We start from the raw sequence: 18,844 nt of genomic DNA, 5'->3' as shown, positions 1-18,844 counted from the left end.
AGGCTATGCTGGCAGGTGATGAAAGTTATTAAGTTCAAATTCATTTGCAGTGATGGATAGGTGATGAGGGATATTGTTTATACAGAGACTCAGAACAGTTCTGTTTTATTGCATTTCAACAAAGACATCTTATCAAAATGTTGTCTCAGACAGTGCCCTTTATACTACTACTCCTGTGCGGTAGGGGGATTCATAAAGGTTTTATTTTACCACGGAAGAAGATATTAGTCATATGGTGAGTTACGTCATTTATCGCTCATAGTCATCCTCCATCTTTCGCTGTCGCATGCTTCCTCAGATATCTTCGGATCAGGTATGGTACATCGTGTTTACGTAAATATGAGAGGTTTTGTGGTCTACAATTACATGTGTGTTTGATAGTTGACCGGGAACGAAGTATTTTAGGTGAAAATAAGCGTTGACACTTCGTGTGATACCCAACAAGTCCACTAAATGAGCTTGCTAGCCAGTCTGTCTGGTTAACGTTAGCCTAGCTAGCTAATGTTCTCTATATCTGGCTATGTGTTTATATTATGTCGGCGACAGACACCATATATTTTGTGAAATGTGTCACACGTGTATTAAACTAGTTTTCAAATGGCATGTTCTTGTGTTCGCTGCTTACTGTTCACCGTAGTTAGTTACACCCCCCATGTTAAATGTGGTTAGTTAACTAGGGTTCATAACTAAACATAGTAAGTTAGCTATCCTAGTTAGCAGCAGCCGTGTGGGTTGTAATCCCGTTAACCTGAGTGGAGGGGTTATCTGACACTGGTCATCTATGGAACACATTGTTTTACTGATAGTGGATGATTGATAAATTGCCAAACCATATTGACTGCCTCCAATTGAAAACCGATAAGTTGTCATGTTTTACTCTAACTCTCATTTTCCCAGGTAACGTTAGCAACATGAACCAAGAAAAATTAGCGAAACTTCAAGCCCAGGTCCGGATAGGAGGAAAGGTAAGAGAATTCTCCATCTTTAGTGATGGTTACTTTCCTTGAAATGAACAGCAACGTTGTGGAGTCGTAATTTCAACAAAAACGGTGCAGTTCTGAACGGCCAATTGAAGAATGTGATTATGGAGGCAGGAGTGTTCCGATTTCAACCGCTCACACACCCTTATTGATCAGGCCACACCCGCTGAACAGGAGCATATGTACTACTGAGACTATTGACGGACATGTGCACCGTTTTGGGGAAACGTATCGTTCAGTATAAACAGTCACACAACATAGATGACGTTTAATGAACTGAACACACCCCTGATTTAGGGACTATGGGCTTCACCAGGCAAATTCAAGTCTGAACCTCGAAACTCAGTGGAACATGATGCTGGTTTGTACTGAACGACACATTTCCCCAAAATGTTGTGCACAGTCTTCAACAGCCTTTGAGGTATATTTTCTCCAGGTTGACAAGGTGTGGCCATTTTATATGGGTGTGACCATTTTTAATATCGCAAAACTCGTGCAGCACACAATAGAAAATCTCCCTCTGGGCCACCATAATCACGCCTTTCTTCAAATGGTCGTTCAGCAGGCCGTTTCCGTAAAATTAAACTTTGAACATCGTTCTGTTGTACACCCCCAGCTGAGGGTGCAATTCGTTATGAGGTAGAATAGAAAACAAGCAGTACTCCGGACTTCCAGACTCGGATTTGAATACCCCAGGGCTACAACATGAGATGCACACACACATGCCATTGAAGGAAATATAGACACGTGGAGTGTCCAAACACTGTCCTTGTTGAGAACCACTGTGTTGGCTGTCTTAGTTGGTTGCCGTTGTAAGCCCAGAGGGACCTGCAACCTTTTTGTTTTTTTAATTGCTCTTAATTTGGGGGGCTTTCGGCCTGGTTCAAATCACCAGATGGAGGTCTCAGAGGACTGGATACACCCCTGCTGTATTTAACCTCTTAAGTATGTTCTTACATCTCCCTGTATTGTTTTTAGGGCTCGGCACGTAGGAAGAAGAAGGTCGTACACAGAACGGCAACAGCCGATGACAAAAAACTTCAGAGTTCGCTAAAGAAATTAGCTGTCAACAACATTGCTGGTATTGAAGAGGTAAGCAACAGCAACCATTTCGTAGATAATGTATTGTAACACATGCATTGCACGTTTCATATATATTTCCTCCCTCCTTTGAGTCTCCAGTTTATAGATTAATTTGAATGAAACGACTGCACTTCTGAAGACTCTTGCATGGGCTACAGTCTTGTATGTCAGTCACTTTGGGCACCAAACTTGGAGTAGAATCTGAAGTAACCGAAACCCCCACCTGCTCTGTCACTAGGTAAACATGATCAAGGATGACGGCACGGTGATCCACTTCAACAACCCCAAAGTGCAGGCGTCTCTGTCGGCCAACACCTTCGCTATCACCGGCCACGCCGAGACCAAGCAGCTCACAGAGATGCTCCCGGGCATCCTCAGTCAGCTGGGTGCCGACAGCCTCACCAGCCTGCGTAAACTGGCAGAGCAGTTCCCTCGGCAAGGTGGGTTGGCAGATGCAGTAGGCTAGGGTGTATTTACGAGGAACCAAATGGGTAAAAAAAAAGAGGGACCTACCTGAATTTGTCCAATAGAAACTCTTGTTTTTGTTAAACTTTTGCTATAGCTTTCTGCTGTGTGCACTAATGAATACACCCCTGGGGATTATTCTGCAACCTGAGACCCAAAGAACGTCTTGATGTTATTGTGTACAATTTCTTATTTTGTTTCAGTGCTCGACAACAAAGCCCCGAAAGCAGAAGATATTGAAGAAGAAGATGATGACGTCCCAGGTAAGGATGATTCTGTATAAGACTTCAGAGGAAACCTCACATCATTTCAACCTGTAAAACCATCCTTTGTTTTCCTCTGCCTTTCTCTTCAGACCTGGTGGAGAATTTTGATGAAGCATCAAAGAACGAGGCAAACTGATTGATCTTCCCCTCAAGACCCGATACAAGGATTGGAACTGCAATTAAGAAAGGCGACTTCTCCGGTGTTTTAACTTTTAGCTATGAAGACATATCATTTCAAACACTATCCCGTCAACCAGAGTTTTGTGTGTTTTGAAATGGCCACGGATGCAGCCCTTATCAGACTGGCTTGCGCACTTAAACTCCCAACACATTGGTCAACAGTTCAGTACTTTTCACCACATTGTCAGTCTCGATCATGATTGCGGTGGTCTTTAAATAAAGCTAGTCTTCAGAGTTTTTTTTGTTTGTTTTTTTTGTTTATGAAACAAAATAAAGGTGATTAACATTTTGTACATGGTGCTGTGGTCTTTCTAGCTGTTGAAAGGGGGTATTTTGTTTTTGGAAACTACAATTTTCACAATGTCTGCCACCCTGGTTCATTATTGTAGTACCAAGATGCATAGCTTTTTTCTTTTGTCACTATATATTTAAATTCAAGAAGGTGTTGCCTTAAACTCAAGTAATTCATTCAACTCCAGCATCAGGTCTTGCAGCGGATATCGGACTGACTTGGATAATTTCACTGGTCAAAGATAATGGTTATAAGGCCTTTTGTGGTTGTATTTTTAGACAAATGTTTTCTGAGGTTTCATGTACACATGACTTGTATTATGATATAACACTTTAACCACTGGGATAAATATGTTTTAAATGTTTTATCAGGAGTCATTCATTCCTATGTGCAGTAGACACCTTTGGCTAGAAATGAGAGCGAGATTTTGATCAAATTAAACTGGCTTGTGTGGTCTACTGTACATTGTACACTGGTTTAGGAAAAGGACATATGAGGACATCCTTGAGTTCATTCAAGAAGACCTGCAGTGTAGCAGGGGGACAGAAGGAGAGTGGGGGGGATAGAGGGAAATCCTCCCTCTGATATTGAGCAAGACTGTTTTACTTATTTTCTTTGCCGCTGTTACAAAATGCTGAAGTTCTTCAGTGCCCGGGACGATGAGAATGAAAGCCTCTTGGGTGCATTGACAGACGGTAAGGTTTTTAATTCTATTGTATAGAGATGCAAGATGTATTTCTATCAGGGGAAATTGTAGCTGATCTGCAATCATGCGTCTTGCCGCTCGCGACACGTAGAACGACAGATCCCAGCACAAGTGAGAATATTTGTTCAGCCTATTTGAATTACTGGAAAAATACGACTATTTTTGGAAATGGCGTGATAAAGATAATATTGTGCTTAATTACTCTGCAACAATTAATGAAGCGAGATGGGCAGCAAATGTCGCATTGCCGTGTTCGCTGGTTGAGAGGGGATTTAAACAGTTGCACGTGTGCAGGATATTCTGAGTCACCGTACCGCAAACGCTCAGTCAGCTGAATAGGTTGGGCCCTATTGTTGTTTAGTAATTGTCAGCATAAATGGAAGGGTTGGGGTGCGATAACGGGGTTGAAGCTGCAATGCAGTTTTACCCCCAAAATAATTCACCAACGCCAATAAAGGCTATGTGAAATTGTGCAATAGAGGCAATAACCAACCGAGGAGAGATCACAGCATATCCCCAAATCTGAATTAGGAATCAGATTTTCTTTCTCACCGTAATAACATTTTGGCGCATTTCAGTCGATAGTAAAGTAGAATATTTAAACAATATTGAATTAAATTAATATTGTCTTAATTTGTGTTTTTGTCGTTATCGATTCATGATCATGTCATTAGGCCTGTAACTATTTGTATACACCTTGATTCATAATGTATTATAATAATAATAATCATGCAGGCTTCATAATCTAACATCCAATTTTGCCACTGTTTCCTGAATAGCCACGGGAAGTATGGGTACTGAGTGTGCTGCAGCACCCCCTGAAAAAAAAAAAATATATATATATATATATATATTTTTTTTTTCTTCATAAAAGTAGTGCACTGGGTTTTTGCTAGTATTAGCAGACTGGTATAGACGCCTGTAGTGCTGGCAATTGGTTTGCGTGTGTGCAGTAGTAGTATAATTAATTAAGCAATAAGGCCAGAGTAGGTGTGGTATATGGCCTATATACCTTGGCTAAGGACTGTTGCAGAGTGCCTGGATACAGCCCTTAGCCGTGGTATATTGGCAATATACCACAAACCCCTGAGGTGCCTTATTTCTATTATAAACTGGTTTCCAACATAATTAGAACAGTAAAAATACATGTTTTGTCATACCCGTGGTATACGGTCTCATATATAATGGCTGTCAGCCAATCAGAATTCAGGGCTCGAACCACCCAGTTTATAATTGAGAACAGTATCTTGTAGGATTCCATAGTTAGAATTGTAAGAGTTGTTGCCTTGTCCCTTCTCTGCAATTGTCATTCTAATGGAATCTAGAAAGAACAAAACCCTGTCCTCAAACATTAACATCAAAACGCTCAAAGTTATGGGCACAGACACAAAACGTCCACATCAAAATATTTTTCTTAATCAAATGATGTAGAAAACAAGCACTTTTTGTGCAGTACTAATGTACCATCCTTACAAACCACTTAATGTAAGTGTACATTACTGTATTGTACATAGGCTGGTCATCTAGGGTTGTACCTGTAGACTTTCCATCACCATGAAGGAAAATAATGCACAATACATTCATTGAGTACACTGAGCCATCAAGTGGTTTGTGATGATGTGATGTGAGGATGTGGCTCAGTTGGTAGTGTGTGGCGCTTGCAATGCTAGGGTTGTGGGTTCGATTCCCACAGGGGACCAGTATGAAAATGTCTACACACACTACTGTAAGTTGCTCTGGATAAGAGCATCTACGAAAAGGAATGAGTAGATAATTTCAGTTTTCACATAGAGTTGCATTTGCTAAGTATTGCAAGAAACTGGAAAAAATATCAAGCAAGTATTTTTATATTCCACAAGTATTATCAGATTAACTGTTTGATACAGATAATTAGCAGACTCAAGTTACAAATGCTGGTAAACACTCAAATACATTGTTTACATTTTTCACAAAAGTAGTGCACTGGGCCTTTACCTGTCCTTTATTAGCAGACCGATATAGACGTCTTCGGTCAGCTGTGTGCAACCCCCCCACACACACACGCACGCACGCACGCACGCACGCGCGCGCACACACACACACACACACACACACACACACACACACACACACACACACACACACACACACACACACACACACACACACACACACACACACACACACACACACACACACACACACACACACACACACACACACACACGCTGGTGGTTCATTCACTATAGCCCTGTTCCTCAGAGAATGAGTCAGCTTTACCTGGCTCTCTGGATCTTCCTCCATCCCAAATGGCACCAGATTTCCTATATCACAGAGCACTATGGGCTCTGGTTATTACATTTTTTTAAATTGAACCTTTATTTAACTCAAAAGTTTAATTAAAAGTAACATTTATTCAAAAGTAGTGCACTTCATAGGGAATAGGGTCCCATTTGGGATGCAGCCAAGCTCTCTCAAGGACAACAGTGCACTTATGTTGGAGTCAGTGGATAATTTAACCCAGAGCCATATATCATTTACGTCATATATCATTTATGTCATATATATAGATATGGTTCAACCTATTAGATGCGACAAGATAAATGGCCAATTACCACCTAGGAACACAGCCTGTCCAATCTGGGGTCATGGTCATTGTGTGTGTGTGTGTGTCTGTCTCTGTGTGTGTGTGCATGCATACAACGAACGCTTTTGTGAGTGCGTGTATGCGCTTGTGGACTAAATGTTTTATGTTCCTTATAGCCCGTTTTTTCTCTCGGCTTGAAGCAGAATGTCTTTGTCAGGTTCATTTGACGTTTCTCTTCCAATGGTTTTGACCCGCATCCACGTCTTTGTATGAACAGATGAATCGGATGCTCCGTCTCTGATGGATGCTAAGCACCACTGGCTCAACAGACCCTGTCTGCTGATGCTCAAGGATGGTGATGTCACAAAGCCAGGACAGCTGGGCTGTGGTCACATCGGATCAGAGTCCCCTGCAAAATCCAAAATCCATTCAAAGGGGGTCCTGAGCCCAGGGGCGACAAAAGAGGGTCCCATTTCCCAACTAGAGACCCCCGCTCAGAGGCTGATGAGACAGCTGGAGGATGGGAACAGCGCTGTGACAACTCTCTCCAACTGGGGAGAGAGGCATTTCGGGAAGGCCTCCACCCCTTTGATGCTCATACCCTCCAAAGCGGCTGTGCCAGAGGTGGAGATGAAGGAGGAGAAGAAGAGGCCTCAGCTGCCCTCCTTCAAGGAGGACTCTGTGGTTGAGGAGAAGGAGCTGGAAGAGAGTGAACGTAAGCTGCAGGACTCACCCAGTGGCTCAGACGGCATAGGTCCTGACATGGAAAACACGTCTGATCGTCCTGTGGAGGAGCTCTATGAAGGCAGCCAGACCCAGGGGCCCAGACTGGGGCTTCAGAACCAGACCAAAGCCAACGGGCTAACTAATGATGAGACTAACGCCAACAGAGCACAGGCAGACAGTGAAGAGGGAGCTGTGGGGGACTGCACGCCTTCCCCTATGTCTCCGTCAGTGGATCCAGACAATGAGCTACAGGCCGGCCCCGCGGGCATTCTGTCCAGGGAGCGAGGCACTATCCTGGGGGAGGTGGCCCCCGTGTGGGTCCCTGACGCCCATACGCTGGTCTGTATGATGTGTGAAGTCAGGTTCACCTTCACAAAGAGAAGGCACCACTGCCGCGCCTGTGGCAAGGTGAGGGTCTTACATCACTTGGTTGTGTTTAAATTAAGAGGGGATTACATGTTTGTCTATGATCTCTTGTCTCTGAGAAAGGAGGCTGACCTCGTTAGTGATTTTGTGTGTGTGTGTGTGTGTGTGTGTGTGTGTGTGTGTGTGTGTGTGTGTGTGTGTGTGTGTGTGTGTGTGTGTGTGTGTGTGTGTGTGTGTGTGTGTGTGTGTGTGTGTGTGTGTGTGTGTGTGTGTGTCCTACAGGTATTCTGTTCAGTGTGCTCCGGTCTGAAGTTCCGACTAACACACCTGGATGGGAAGGAGGGGCGTGTCTGTGTCTCCTGTCACTCAACTCTAGTGAAAAGTGAGTATCACCTGACAACACTGTTACCATGACACTACAGGCAAAAACGTTTTTTTTTACACAGTTCATTGGTGCAACATACAGAAACAAGTTCCTGTCAATTGACACTCTCTCTTTTGTTATTTTCTTTAGGAACCCCTCCCAGGGGGAGAAGGAGGGTGTGGTTTGCTGATGAAATCCTATCCAATGAGAAATCAGACTCTGCTCCTTGTACACCAATCAGAGGCCCCACCTTCTCACCGCTATTATTGAGGAGAAGTATAGCTGCTACAATCAGAAGCGCCACTGGCTCACCACAGACCAGCAGGAGGACACCAACAGCACAGGGGCCGCCCCTGCTCAATGTATGTAATACAACATTGTCAGACCAGACTCATTTAATGCAATGGATTTAAAATGTACATAAAATAAATACGGATGTTCTCACATGTAGTGTACTATCAGTCTTTCTGTTGATATCTTTGATATCCATAACGCAAAAGTAATATATAAGCTCTCTCTCTCTTTCCTTCCTCCTCCCTCTCTCCTCTTCCTTGGGGCAGCAGGTAGCAGGTAGCAGGTAGCCGAGAGCCTCGAGGCTAGAGAAGTGGGTCGTTGCTGGTTCTAATCCCATGTCTGACAGGGGGACATCTGGTTGAGAGTGTCCTAGATGCCATCACCTGCAGTTGTGGCCTTGAGCGAGGCACTTAACCCCTAAACTGCTCACTGGTGTGGTACTAGTAGCTGCCCACTGCTCCAGCCACTGTGTGTGTGTGGTACAACAGAAGACCAATGTCTGTCTTGTATGGATTAATAAAGTATTCTTCTCCCCTCTCTGTATAGCCTCTGCAGGAGGTGTGTGGGCCCTGTGGCTGGGGTACAGCAACCCTGGTCAGTAGCCACATCAGTAGCTCTGCCAACCTCATCCCACTGGATGGCCTCCCTCCCATCCTCACCTCTACTGGAGTCAAAGGAGGTACAACCAGGCCACCAACACTGGAGATGCTAACCGCTAGAGCTCACTTTAGCTCACTGTTTTGGTATTTTCATAGGGCAGGGGTATTCAACCCCTACCCTATGAGGACCGGTGCCTGCTGGTTTTCTGTTATACCTGATAATTAATTGCAGACACCTGGTGTCCCAGGTCTAAATCAGTCCCTGATTAGAGGAGAACATTCGAAAAAATGCAGTGGAACTGGAACTGGCTTCGAGGTTGAGGGTCATAGGGTTAGGTAGTCAGCTACAGGATATGCGGAAGGCTAGCTCACTGTACTGGGATTGTCATAGCGTTAGGTAGTTAGCTACTGGAGATGCTAATGGCTGGCTAGTTGACTGTACTGGGATTGTCAAATGGACACTTATTTTGAATAGTTTCTAAGGATGTCTAGGTCACCGTTTCATCTGTCTCACCAGACTACACGGTGGAGGAAAGGCCCTCTGAGAGGGTTCTCATCCAGGACCTGGAGAGCGGCAGGCCCAACTCCCTGGTCTTTGTCCTCAACGCCAACCTACTGGCCATGGTCAAGCTAGTCAACTGTATGTGACATTTTCTCTCAAAATTCAACTTTTTTCAGTTATTGACAGTGTGTGACACCCTGTTTTCATCTTAGCTCACTGTGGAACAATTCAGGTCACATGTGACCTCACATTGAAGGGCTACCTCTCATTGACTTCCCCCAGATGTAAACAGGAAGTGCTGGTGTGTGACGTCGAAGGGCATGCACGCGGTGGGCCAGGTGGAAGTGGTGGTGCTGCTGCAATGTCTGGCCGAAGAAAAGAGCTTCCCCAAAGACATCTTCAGCCACTTTATACAGCTCTACAGGGACGCCCTCACAGGTGAGACTGGCAATGACGTGGTCTGGCAGGTTAGCTACCATTGATCAGCACTGGATTGAGCTCTGAAGCAGGTCTTGAAAGAGTCCCATTTTCCTTCCATTTTACATTTTAGTCAATTGGCAGATGTTCTTATCCAGAGCGATTTACAATTAGTGCATTCATCTTAAGATAGCTAGGTGAGACAACAACACATCACAATAGTATCAAGTCCATTTTCCCTCAACATAGTAGTTATCAACAAAGTCAGTGTTAGTGGGATGGGTGCACCATGAGAGTTATTTAAGATACTCTTCAAAGAGGTAGGGTTTCGAAAGATGGGCAGGGACTCCGCTGTCCTGACTTTAGGGTGCCAGGACAGAGATCAGCTTCGACTGGGCTGAGCGGGAGCTTTCGTGCCGTAGGGGTGTGAGGGACCAAGAGACCAGAGGTGGCGGAACGGAGTGCTCAGGTTGGGATGTAGGGTTTTTAAGCCTTGAGACAATTCCCTGTGTTTATCAAGAAAGGTTCTCCACCGAATGGACATCCAGCCAACTTGACACAACTGTGGGAAGCATTGGAGTCAACATGGGCCAGCATTCCTGTGGAATGCTTTCGACACCTTGTAAAGTCCATACCCGGACGAATTGAGGAAGGTGTTCCTAATGTTTTGTACAGTCATTGATTATCTCTATCTCTCTCACTCACTCACTCACTCACTCACTCACTCACTCACTCACTCACTCACTCACACTCTCTCTCTCTCACTCTCTCTCTCTCATTCTCCCCCTCTCTCTTTCTGCAGGCAAGGTACTGAGCCACCTGGGTCTCTCCCAGTTCTCCAGTAGTTTCCTGGGCTGTGAGGAGCATGCCGGGTTCCTCTGGGTGCGCGCCACCCTCCAGTCCCTGCAGGGTCTCCCTATGCCCAACCAGCCCTTTCTCTTTGGCCTGCTGATCCACCGGGCTGAGGTGCCCTGGGCCAAGGCTTTCCCCCTGCGCCTCATGCTCAGATTGGGGGCTGAGTACAGATGTGAGTCAGCGCTCTGGAGGCAGGAGAGAGATGTGTGGCTGGAGAGAGAGAGAGCGAGAAAGGGAGAACCCACAGACCCCACAGAGCCCCAGGACAGCAACACAATTAGACCCAACCAAATCATGAGAAAACAAAAATATCATTACTTGACACATTGGAAAGAATTTTTAAAAAACGGCGTAAACTAGAATGCTATTTGGCCCTAAACAGAGAGTACACAGTGGCAGAATACCTGTCCACGGTGACTGACCCACAATTAAGGAAATATTTGACTATGTACAGACTCAGTGAGCATAGCCGCCAAAGGCAGACCTGGCTCTCAAGAGAAGACAGGCTATGTGCACACTGCCCACAAAATGGGGTGGAAACTGAGCTGCACTTCCTAACCTCTTCCCAAATGTATGACCATATTAGAGACACATATTTCCCTCAGATTACACAGACCCACAAAGAATTCAAAAACAAATCCAATTTTGATAAACTCCCATATCTACTGGGTGAAATACCACAGTGTGCCATCACAGCAGCAAGATCTGTGACCTGTTGCCACAAGAAAAGGTCAACCAGGGAATAACAAACACCATTGTAAATACCACCCATATTTATGTTTATTTATTTTCCCTTTTGTACTTTAACTATTTTCACATCAGTGGGTGAAAGAGAGAGACAGAGAGAGAGAGAGAGAGTGCGTGAGAGATAGAGAGTGCATGAGAGAGTGCGTGAGAGAGAGAGTGTGTGAGTGCGTGAGAGAGTGCGTGAGAGAGAGAGTGAGAGAGAGAGAGAGAGAGAGAGAGTGAGAGAGAGAGTGAGAGAGAATGTCTGTGTGAATAAGTGCGTGAGAAAGTGTGTGAGAGAGAGTGAGAGAGAGAGAATGTGTGTGTGAGTAAGTGCGTGAGAAATGTATCAGAGACACAGTGTGCAGCTTTTGACGGCCACGTCCAGCATCATCTCATTAAGGTGTTCCTCTCCCTTTCCAGTTTACCCCTGTCCTCTGTACAGCGTGCGCTTCAGGAAGGCTCTGTTTGGGGAAACCGGCCACACCATCATGAGACTACTAGTAGTAAGTAGCTTGCCTCTCATTACACTAACAACAATCAACACCAAGGTTGTGTTCATTAGGGCACACCGTACCAAAATGTTTTACAACGGAAAATGAATGGAGCGTTTCTTACTGGACGAGTTCAGAAAATCCCTCTCTGTTTAGGTCTGTTTTCTTCCATTTGGGGTCTAATGAATCACACATTTTTCCCTCATTGCTTACCAGGACTTCAGGAATTACCGGTACACTCTGCCAGTGGTGCCTGGACTCACTGTAGATCTGGAAGCTCAGAGGACCTGCATTAAAATCCCTACCAACGGCTATGATGAGGTACAGGCAAACCATGAAGCAGCACTTGGTTACGATTTATAATAACTGTAATGAATACGGCATTATAAATGCATATAAATTATAAAGCACTCCCTTATAAACAACTCTTTCATCAATAGATCAAGGGTTGATATCAATCATGTCTCTCTTTCCACCCTTCCATCTCTCTCTCCCTATCTTTCTCCTCTCAATTCAATTCAAGGGGCTTTATTGGCACGGGAAACATATGTTTACGTTGTCAAAGCAAGTGAAACAGATAATAGATCATCTCTCTCTTTCTCAGCTGATGAAGGCTTTGAATAAATCCAATCAGCATGTGCTGGCCATGGCGGCATGCTTCAACGTGGCTGCAGACTCCCACCTCATCTGTGTTCAGGGGGACGATGGCGAATACCAGACCCAGGCCATCAGCATCCACAATCAGCCTCGCAAAGGTGGGAGCGCCCCTAGAATCAACAGAGGGCGATGTGGACTAGGGGAGACCGTAATCTCCCATGGGCATGTAATATTTCAAATTGTATATAACTGCCTTAATGTTGCTGGACATTAGCAGCAGCTAATGGGGATCCTGAACAAATTACGGAAGATTTTACTTCTGGGTTGCAGAGATTATTAGGGAGACTGAGACAGAGTCCACTGCCTGTCCTGTAATCAAAGAGAACCACCAGTAGAGAAGGAATGTTACACAGGGGCAAGCAGCACATCACCTACAATCAGGGAGAGGGAGGGAGAGATTATGGTACAGAGATGTAATATTGACTGCCACATAACACCCATGATGTATCTGGCCTTTGACAGCCTAGGGGAAATCGTATGTATGATTTGCAATGTTTTTAAACTCGCTCACTGCAAGAATTGTGCCTTAGCTTCCACTTTTTTCACCACTGGAGGGCAATGTGGTGTCATGTGAGAGGGTGAACCATCCTGAGAAAGATACAGTTCTGTCATTATTTTGGGTTAGTCCAACTGTAGTATTGAAGGTGTTTATATACTAAACTCAGCAAAAAAAAGAAACGTCCCTTTTTCAGGACCCTGTCTTTCAAAGATAATTAGTAAAAATCCAAATAACTTCACAGATCTTCATTGTAAAGGGTTTAAACACTGTTTCCCATGCTTGTTTAATGAAACATAAACAATTAATGAACATGCACCTGTGGAACGGTCGTTAAGACACTAACAGTTTACAGACGGTAGGCAATTAAGGTCACAGTTATGAAAACTTAGGACACTAAACAGGCCTTTCTACTAACTCTGAAAACACCAAAAGAAAGATGCCCAGGGTCCCTGCTCATCTGCATGAACGTGCCTTAGGCATGCTGCAAGGAGGCATGAGGACTGCAGATGTGGCCAGGGCAATAAATTGCAATGTCCGTACTGTGAGACGCCTAAGACAGCACTACAGGGAGACAGGACGGACAGCTGATCCTCCTCGCAGTGGCAGACCACGTGTAACAACACCTGCACAGGATTGGTACATCCGAACATGATGGCAAAAACAACTGACCGAGTTGCACCAGGAACGCACAATCCCTCCATCAGTGCTCAGACTGTCCGCAAAAGGCTGAGAGAGGCTGGACTGAGGGCTTGTAGGCCTGTTGTAAGCCAGGTCCTCACCAGACATCACCGGCAACAACGTCGCCTATGGGCACAAGCCCACCGTCGCTGGATCAGACAGGACTGGCAAAAAGTGCTCTTCACTAACGAGTCACGGTTTTGTCACACCAGGGTTGAGGGCCGGATTCACGTTTATCGTCGAAGGAATGAGTGTTACACCGAGGCCTGTACTCTGGAGCGGGATCGATTTGGAGGTGGAGGGTCCGTCATGGTCTAGGGCGGTGTGTCACAGCATCATCGGACTGAGCTTGTTGTCATTGCAGGCAATCTCAACGCTGTGCGTTACAGGGAAGACATCCTCCTCCCTCATGTGGTAACCTTCCTGCAGGCTCATCCTGACATGACCCTCCAGCATGACAATGCCACCAGCCATACTGCTCGTTCTGTGCGTGATTTCCTGCAAGACAGGAATGTCAGTGTTCTGTCATGGCCAGCAAAGAGCCCGGATCTCAATCCCATTGATCACGTCTGGGACCTGTTGGATCGGAGGGTGAGGGCTAGGGCCATTCCCCAAAATAAGTCTGGGATCTTGCAGGTGCCTTGGTGGAAGAGTGGGGTAACATCTCACAGCAAGAACAGGCAAATCTGGTTGCAGTCCATGAGGAGGAGATGCACTGCAGTACTTAATGCAGCTGGTGGCCACACCAGATACTGACTGTTACTTTTGATTTTGACCCCCCTTTGTTCAGGGACACATTAATCAATTTCTGTTAGTCACTTGTCTGTGGAACTTGTTCAGTTTATGTCTCAGTTGTTGAATCTTATGTTCATACAAATACTTACACATGTTGAGTTTGTTGAAAATAAACACAGCTGACAGTGAAAGGACTTTTCTTTTTTTGCTGAGTTTACAAGTCAAGTGGTGATATGTGGTGTTGTTGTGTTTCAGTTACTGGTTCCTGCTTCTTTTTGTTCAGTGGAGCCCTTAAAGCAGCATCAGGATATCTGGCCAAATCCAGCATCGTTGAAGGTACTGTCATCCTTGTGTATCTTTATTTAGATCTGGAACATTACCTTAATAATCAGATTCAACTATTCACATACAGAAATAGTCTTATTATGACAACATTACTACTAACTTTCATCCTAAATATGATTTCCTTATTTAGAGTCTCTCTGTGTGTGTGTATGTGTCCATGTGCACTCAAGGTGTGTGTGGCTGCATGTATGTGCAGGTGAGTGTGTGTGTTCTTGTTGCTGTCTGTGTGTGTTTTTGCTGTATTGCTGTCCCTCTCTCCAGATGGGCTGATGGTGCAGATCACCGTGGAGACCATGGTGGAGCTTCGCCAGTCGCTACGGGAGATGAAAGACTACAACATCTCCTGTGGGCGGATCGACCAATCAGACAGCCAGGAGCATGTCCAGGTCCAATGGCAAGAGAAAGAATGCACTGTAAACAAGGGGTAATGGTTTGGTCATTACATCTGCCCTGATCAGTGTTCCATGGCTAGTTCTGTAGCCTATCATTATCCTACCTTTAACCTCTCACTAACCCATTGTCGTTTCATCCGGTCTCCAAGTCTGTCTCAGACCTGTGAACCCCGTTCCCCATTAACCATTCTCTATCGACGTAGGCTACTCTTTATCATTTCCTTCTACTTTGTATTACCCTCTGTGTGTGTGTGTGTGTGTGTGTGTGTGTGTTTTGCAGGGTTATTAGCCCCATTGATGGCAAGTCCATGGAGTCCATCAGCAGTATCAAGATGTTCCAGAAGTCTGAGTACAAGGCCAATGGAAAGGTCATCCGCTGGACAGAGGTTAACCCCAGCCTTTGGACCAAACAATATCTAGGGCACATCTAACCACTAATCAAATCAAATCAATTTATATAGCCCTTCTTACATCAGCTGATATCACAAAGTGCTGTACAGAAACCCAGCCTAGAACCCCAAACAGCAAGCAATGCAGGTGTAGAAGCACGGTGGCTAGGAAAAACTCCCTAGAAAGGCCCTCACTAGTCTTGACTCCTACTCAAAGCCTCTTTATTACTGTATTCTTAAAGTGCATTGTTGTCTTATGTGTCCTTCAGGTGTTCTCCCTACAGAAGGGGGGTCATCCTAAGAGCCAGGGTGACCACCATACAGAACACAGCAGGCTCACAGAGAGACTGGCCCGGGCATTCTGCCTGGCACTGGGCCCACACCTCAAGTTGTTGAAGGAGGATGGTATGGCCAAACTGGGGCTGCGCGTCACACTGGACTCCCACCAGGTGAGGGCGCCATTGGCTAGGATGAAGATACTGCATGTAGGTCATTGGCCAATTTAGACCTTTGAGGAAATGTAATCTTTGAAATTGTATAGCACTTTATTCCCACCTGACTTTAATAGTTGTAATACTTCTTGAATGACTAATATGTGAGTGGTTGACCACCTATTAATATAAAGTTATTCTTTATGTAAATAGTGATCGGATATAGGCCTGCATAATATTACCAAAGCTAGCAGTTGAACCCATAGATGTGTGGTGGTTAACATCGCTTTTCCATGTTCCAGGTGGGGTTTGTGGCCGGCAGTAACGGCCTGCCCCTCCCAGCCCCGTACCTCAACGCCCTGGAAACCGTGCTGATTCCCATCATCCACAGCAGGGGGCGCAAGAGGAGCGAAGAACCCTTAGTCATGGAGCTCATTTTCTATATCCTGGAGAACATTTCCTAGGGGAAAGGGGGTCAAAGTGCACACATTCATCCCCACATCATCCGCTCTCCATTTGTGCTGGTGTGAGTTCGATAGCTTCAAAACAGCATTGGTTGGAGGAGTAAGCTCTTTTATGGGACATAGAAACTCACCTCCAGGATGTACTTCTCAGCCAGCCTGTAAGAAAGGGTGGCTGCATGGTAAGTGGTCTGACTCACCAAAGCTCACCCTGCCTTGGCCTCAGCAGCAGTAAATATTTAATGGCTTGAGAACAGTACATTTCTGTATATTTTCAATAAATATCCATATTTTGAGAATGCCTTTAAACTGGGGGCTGTATTCAGTTCCAATGGGAAAATGAGAATGACTTGAAATGTTATGTATCAGTAGACCTGTAGCTAGCTGTTTGATGCAAACTGAATTAATTCATGTTTAATAACGTTTTCAAATTCGGATGCATTTTAATTCCTCTCGATTAAACCCGAAATGCATTACAGTCAACCTAGGATGAATAAACATATTAACACAAAGGACATCATACAAGGATTTGTCAAACATTGTTTGAAATGCTTGTGGAAATCAAGGTATCAAGTTCCATTTTCCGTCAGGATCAGTATCCGAGCAGATGTAAGGAGACATTAACGTCCACCTTTATTTACAGTGTCAAGGTCTCACAGAAATGCTTTGAAAGAAGCACCATAATGTTGCTCTGTCATGACAAGCAGGTAATTTACCAACTCATTGAGGTTGTTGGACTTACAGCCTTGTGAAGTAAGAATGGCATTAGCCTTGACACGTCATAGATACTGTAGACATTTCCAGACAGTCATTACCATTAGAGGTTGTGTCATTGGCATTGTTAGGTAATTTACAGTACGCTTGTCAACAGCTCAAAGTCAAACTCATATACCGGTATTATGTGTTTGCCCTAGTCCAACCCTGAACCAGGCCCCTCCCCCACACAAAGAGCTGTGGGTTGGGTGAACAATGATGAGTGAGAAAGTTACAGAGGGTCAAAGATAATGCCAAGACATCGAATCTCCCGTTTTTGGAAATGTTGAGCGATTAGCATGTCTTGGGGGTATGATCTTTGACCCTCTGTACCTTTCTCACTCATCATTATTATTCACAATTAATTCAGGATTATCGATAATCATGGTAGTATTATCCATAATCAAGTGTTTAGAAACATATTCTATTCTCATTTACAATAAAAATGACACAATACATTATTTACCATTCCTTTCTATTGGGCACAAAATAATCTGAAACACAATCAAAAACTGCAAATCCATCCAACAAGTTTGTAGAGTCACAAGCTTGAAGTGGTCATTGTGTGCTAGGAATATGGGACCAAATACTAAACTTTTGACTACTTTATTTACAATAATCTTCAGAGGTGTCAATTTTTAACCTTACCTTTTTTTTGGAAAAAAAAAGTATTACTTGTTAAACAAAATCTCTTTCTCTTAGTATAAAATAATATCCCATTTTTCTTGTATACAATATAGCTCAGTATTTTTATTATGTATTTTATATAGTCATTATTGCTCATCTTTATCATAGGTGGCAACATCAGTAAAGAGATAACATCAGGTCATAACATGTCTCTTCATAAATTGTGTTCCATAGTAAGTTTCCAGTTAAAAAAAAAAAAAAAACGAAATGTGGGACCCCAACCGCAGAAGTCATTGACCTCGTCATTTTCCCAGCTTTTTATGCTGAATAAAACTAAAAAACGATCAGAAAAGAAACATAACCAAAACATTCTTTGGAATCCACAGTAGTTCGTACGGGATCTCGTATTCACGTGTCTCAGATGTTCTTTTCCGAAGACCCTAGGACTTCTTCATCTTGCCCGCATAGGCACTGCCATTTTCGTTGTGACTGGAACCGTTGCTAGTGCCATTACTGTTACCTTTCTTGTGGTGCTTGCCATTGGCGACCATGGTGGTCCCATTGGCCTTGCCGTTGAGGCCAGGCTTGGAGTCCTGCTTGGGCAACCGCTTTCCCTTCACGTATGCCTGGTACCAGAAGTTGGAGAAGAGCACAAAGAAGAAGGTGCCATACATCCAGATGAGGTGGATGAACAGGGGTACCTGGTAGTCACAGCTGTCCATGAAGTAATACTGGGTGACGTGGAGGGACACCATCACAAACTGAACCTGTTGGTGGAATGAAGAGGAACAATACGCATATGGAGAAGAATGTTCTGGAGTGGCACAGCTCTCGCACTGATCAATAATGGTATTTCAGACTAGTTTATTTACTACTTTAGTATATTGCATCTACAAAAGTTAAAAAATAAAATAAAAAAAACTAGAACAGATCACCTTTTAGAGAAACAACTAAAAATTGCTGTATAACGAAGACCTGGCAAAAGCTTACTACTCA

The 18,844-nt window shown here is 44.4% G+C and overlaps 3 protein-coding genes across 5 annotated transcripts in view; 2 read left to right on the top strand and 1 right to left on the bottom strand.

Moving 5' to 3' along the window:
* Positions 1-151: 151 nt before the first annotated feature.
* btf3l4 (basic transcription factor 3-like 4) lies at positions 152-3,263 on the top strand. The gene is made up of 6 exons (XM_014149533.2): positions 152-313; positions 898-965; positions 1,959-2,072; positions 2,302-2,503; positions 2,732-2,791; positions 2,884-3,263. Exons 2-6 carry the CDS (start codon positions 912-914, stop codon positions 2,928-2,930), a joined length of 477 nt encoding a protein of 158 aa, XP_014005008.1. The 5' UTR covers positions 152-313; positions 898-911; the 3' UTR covers positions 2,931-3,263.
* A 452-nt stretch (positions 3,264-3,715) lies between these two features.
* On the top strand, positions 3,716-16,983 carry zfyve9b (zinc finger, FYVE domain containing 9b). The gene is made up of 16 exons (XM_014149534.2): positions 3,716-3,961; positions 6,816-7,672; positions 7,913-8,012; positions 8,145-8,356; positions 8,835-8,967; positions 9,405-9,527; positions 9,672-9,827; positions 10,609-10,833; positions 11,811-11,893; positions 12,098-12,202; positions 12,486-12,636; positions 14,706-14,786; positions 15,057-15,219; positions 15,468-15,573; positions 15,846-16,025; positions 16,310-16,983. The coding sequence occupies exons 1-16, from the start codon at positions 3,898-3,900 to the stop codon at positions 16,469-16,471; spliced, it is 2,901 nt and encodes a 966-aa protein (XP_014005009.1). The 5' UTR covers positions 3,716-3,897; the 3' UTR covers positions 16,472-16,983.
* elovl1b (ELOVL fatty acid elongase 1b) overlaps positions 16,892-18,844 on the bottom strand; it is a 33,180-nt gene continuing 31,227 nt past the window's right edge. For 2 of the 3 annotated variants that reach the window (XM_045696646.1, XM_045696645.1), the window contains exon 7: positions 16,892-18,615. In XM_045696646.1, the coding sequence (XP_045552602.1) occupies positions 18,289-18,615 (327 nt within the window). In that variant the 3' untranslated portion in view covers positions 16,892-18,288. 3 annotated transcript variants of the gene reach the window in all.

Source organism: Salmo salar, chromosome ssa16 (genome assembly GCF_905237065.1).
Source record: "Salmo salar chromosome ssa16, Ssal_v3.1, whole genome shotgun sequence".
Lineage (NCBI taxonomy): Eukaryota > Metazoa > Chordata > Actinopteri > Salmoniformes > Salmonidae > Salmo > Salmo salar.
This window is presented reverse-complemented; position numbering and strand designations above follow the sequence as displayed.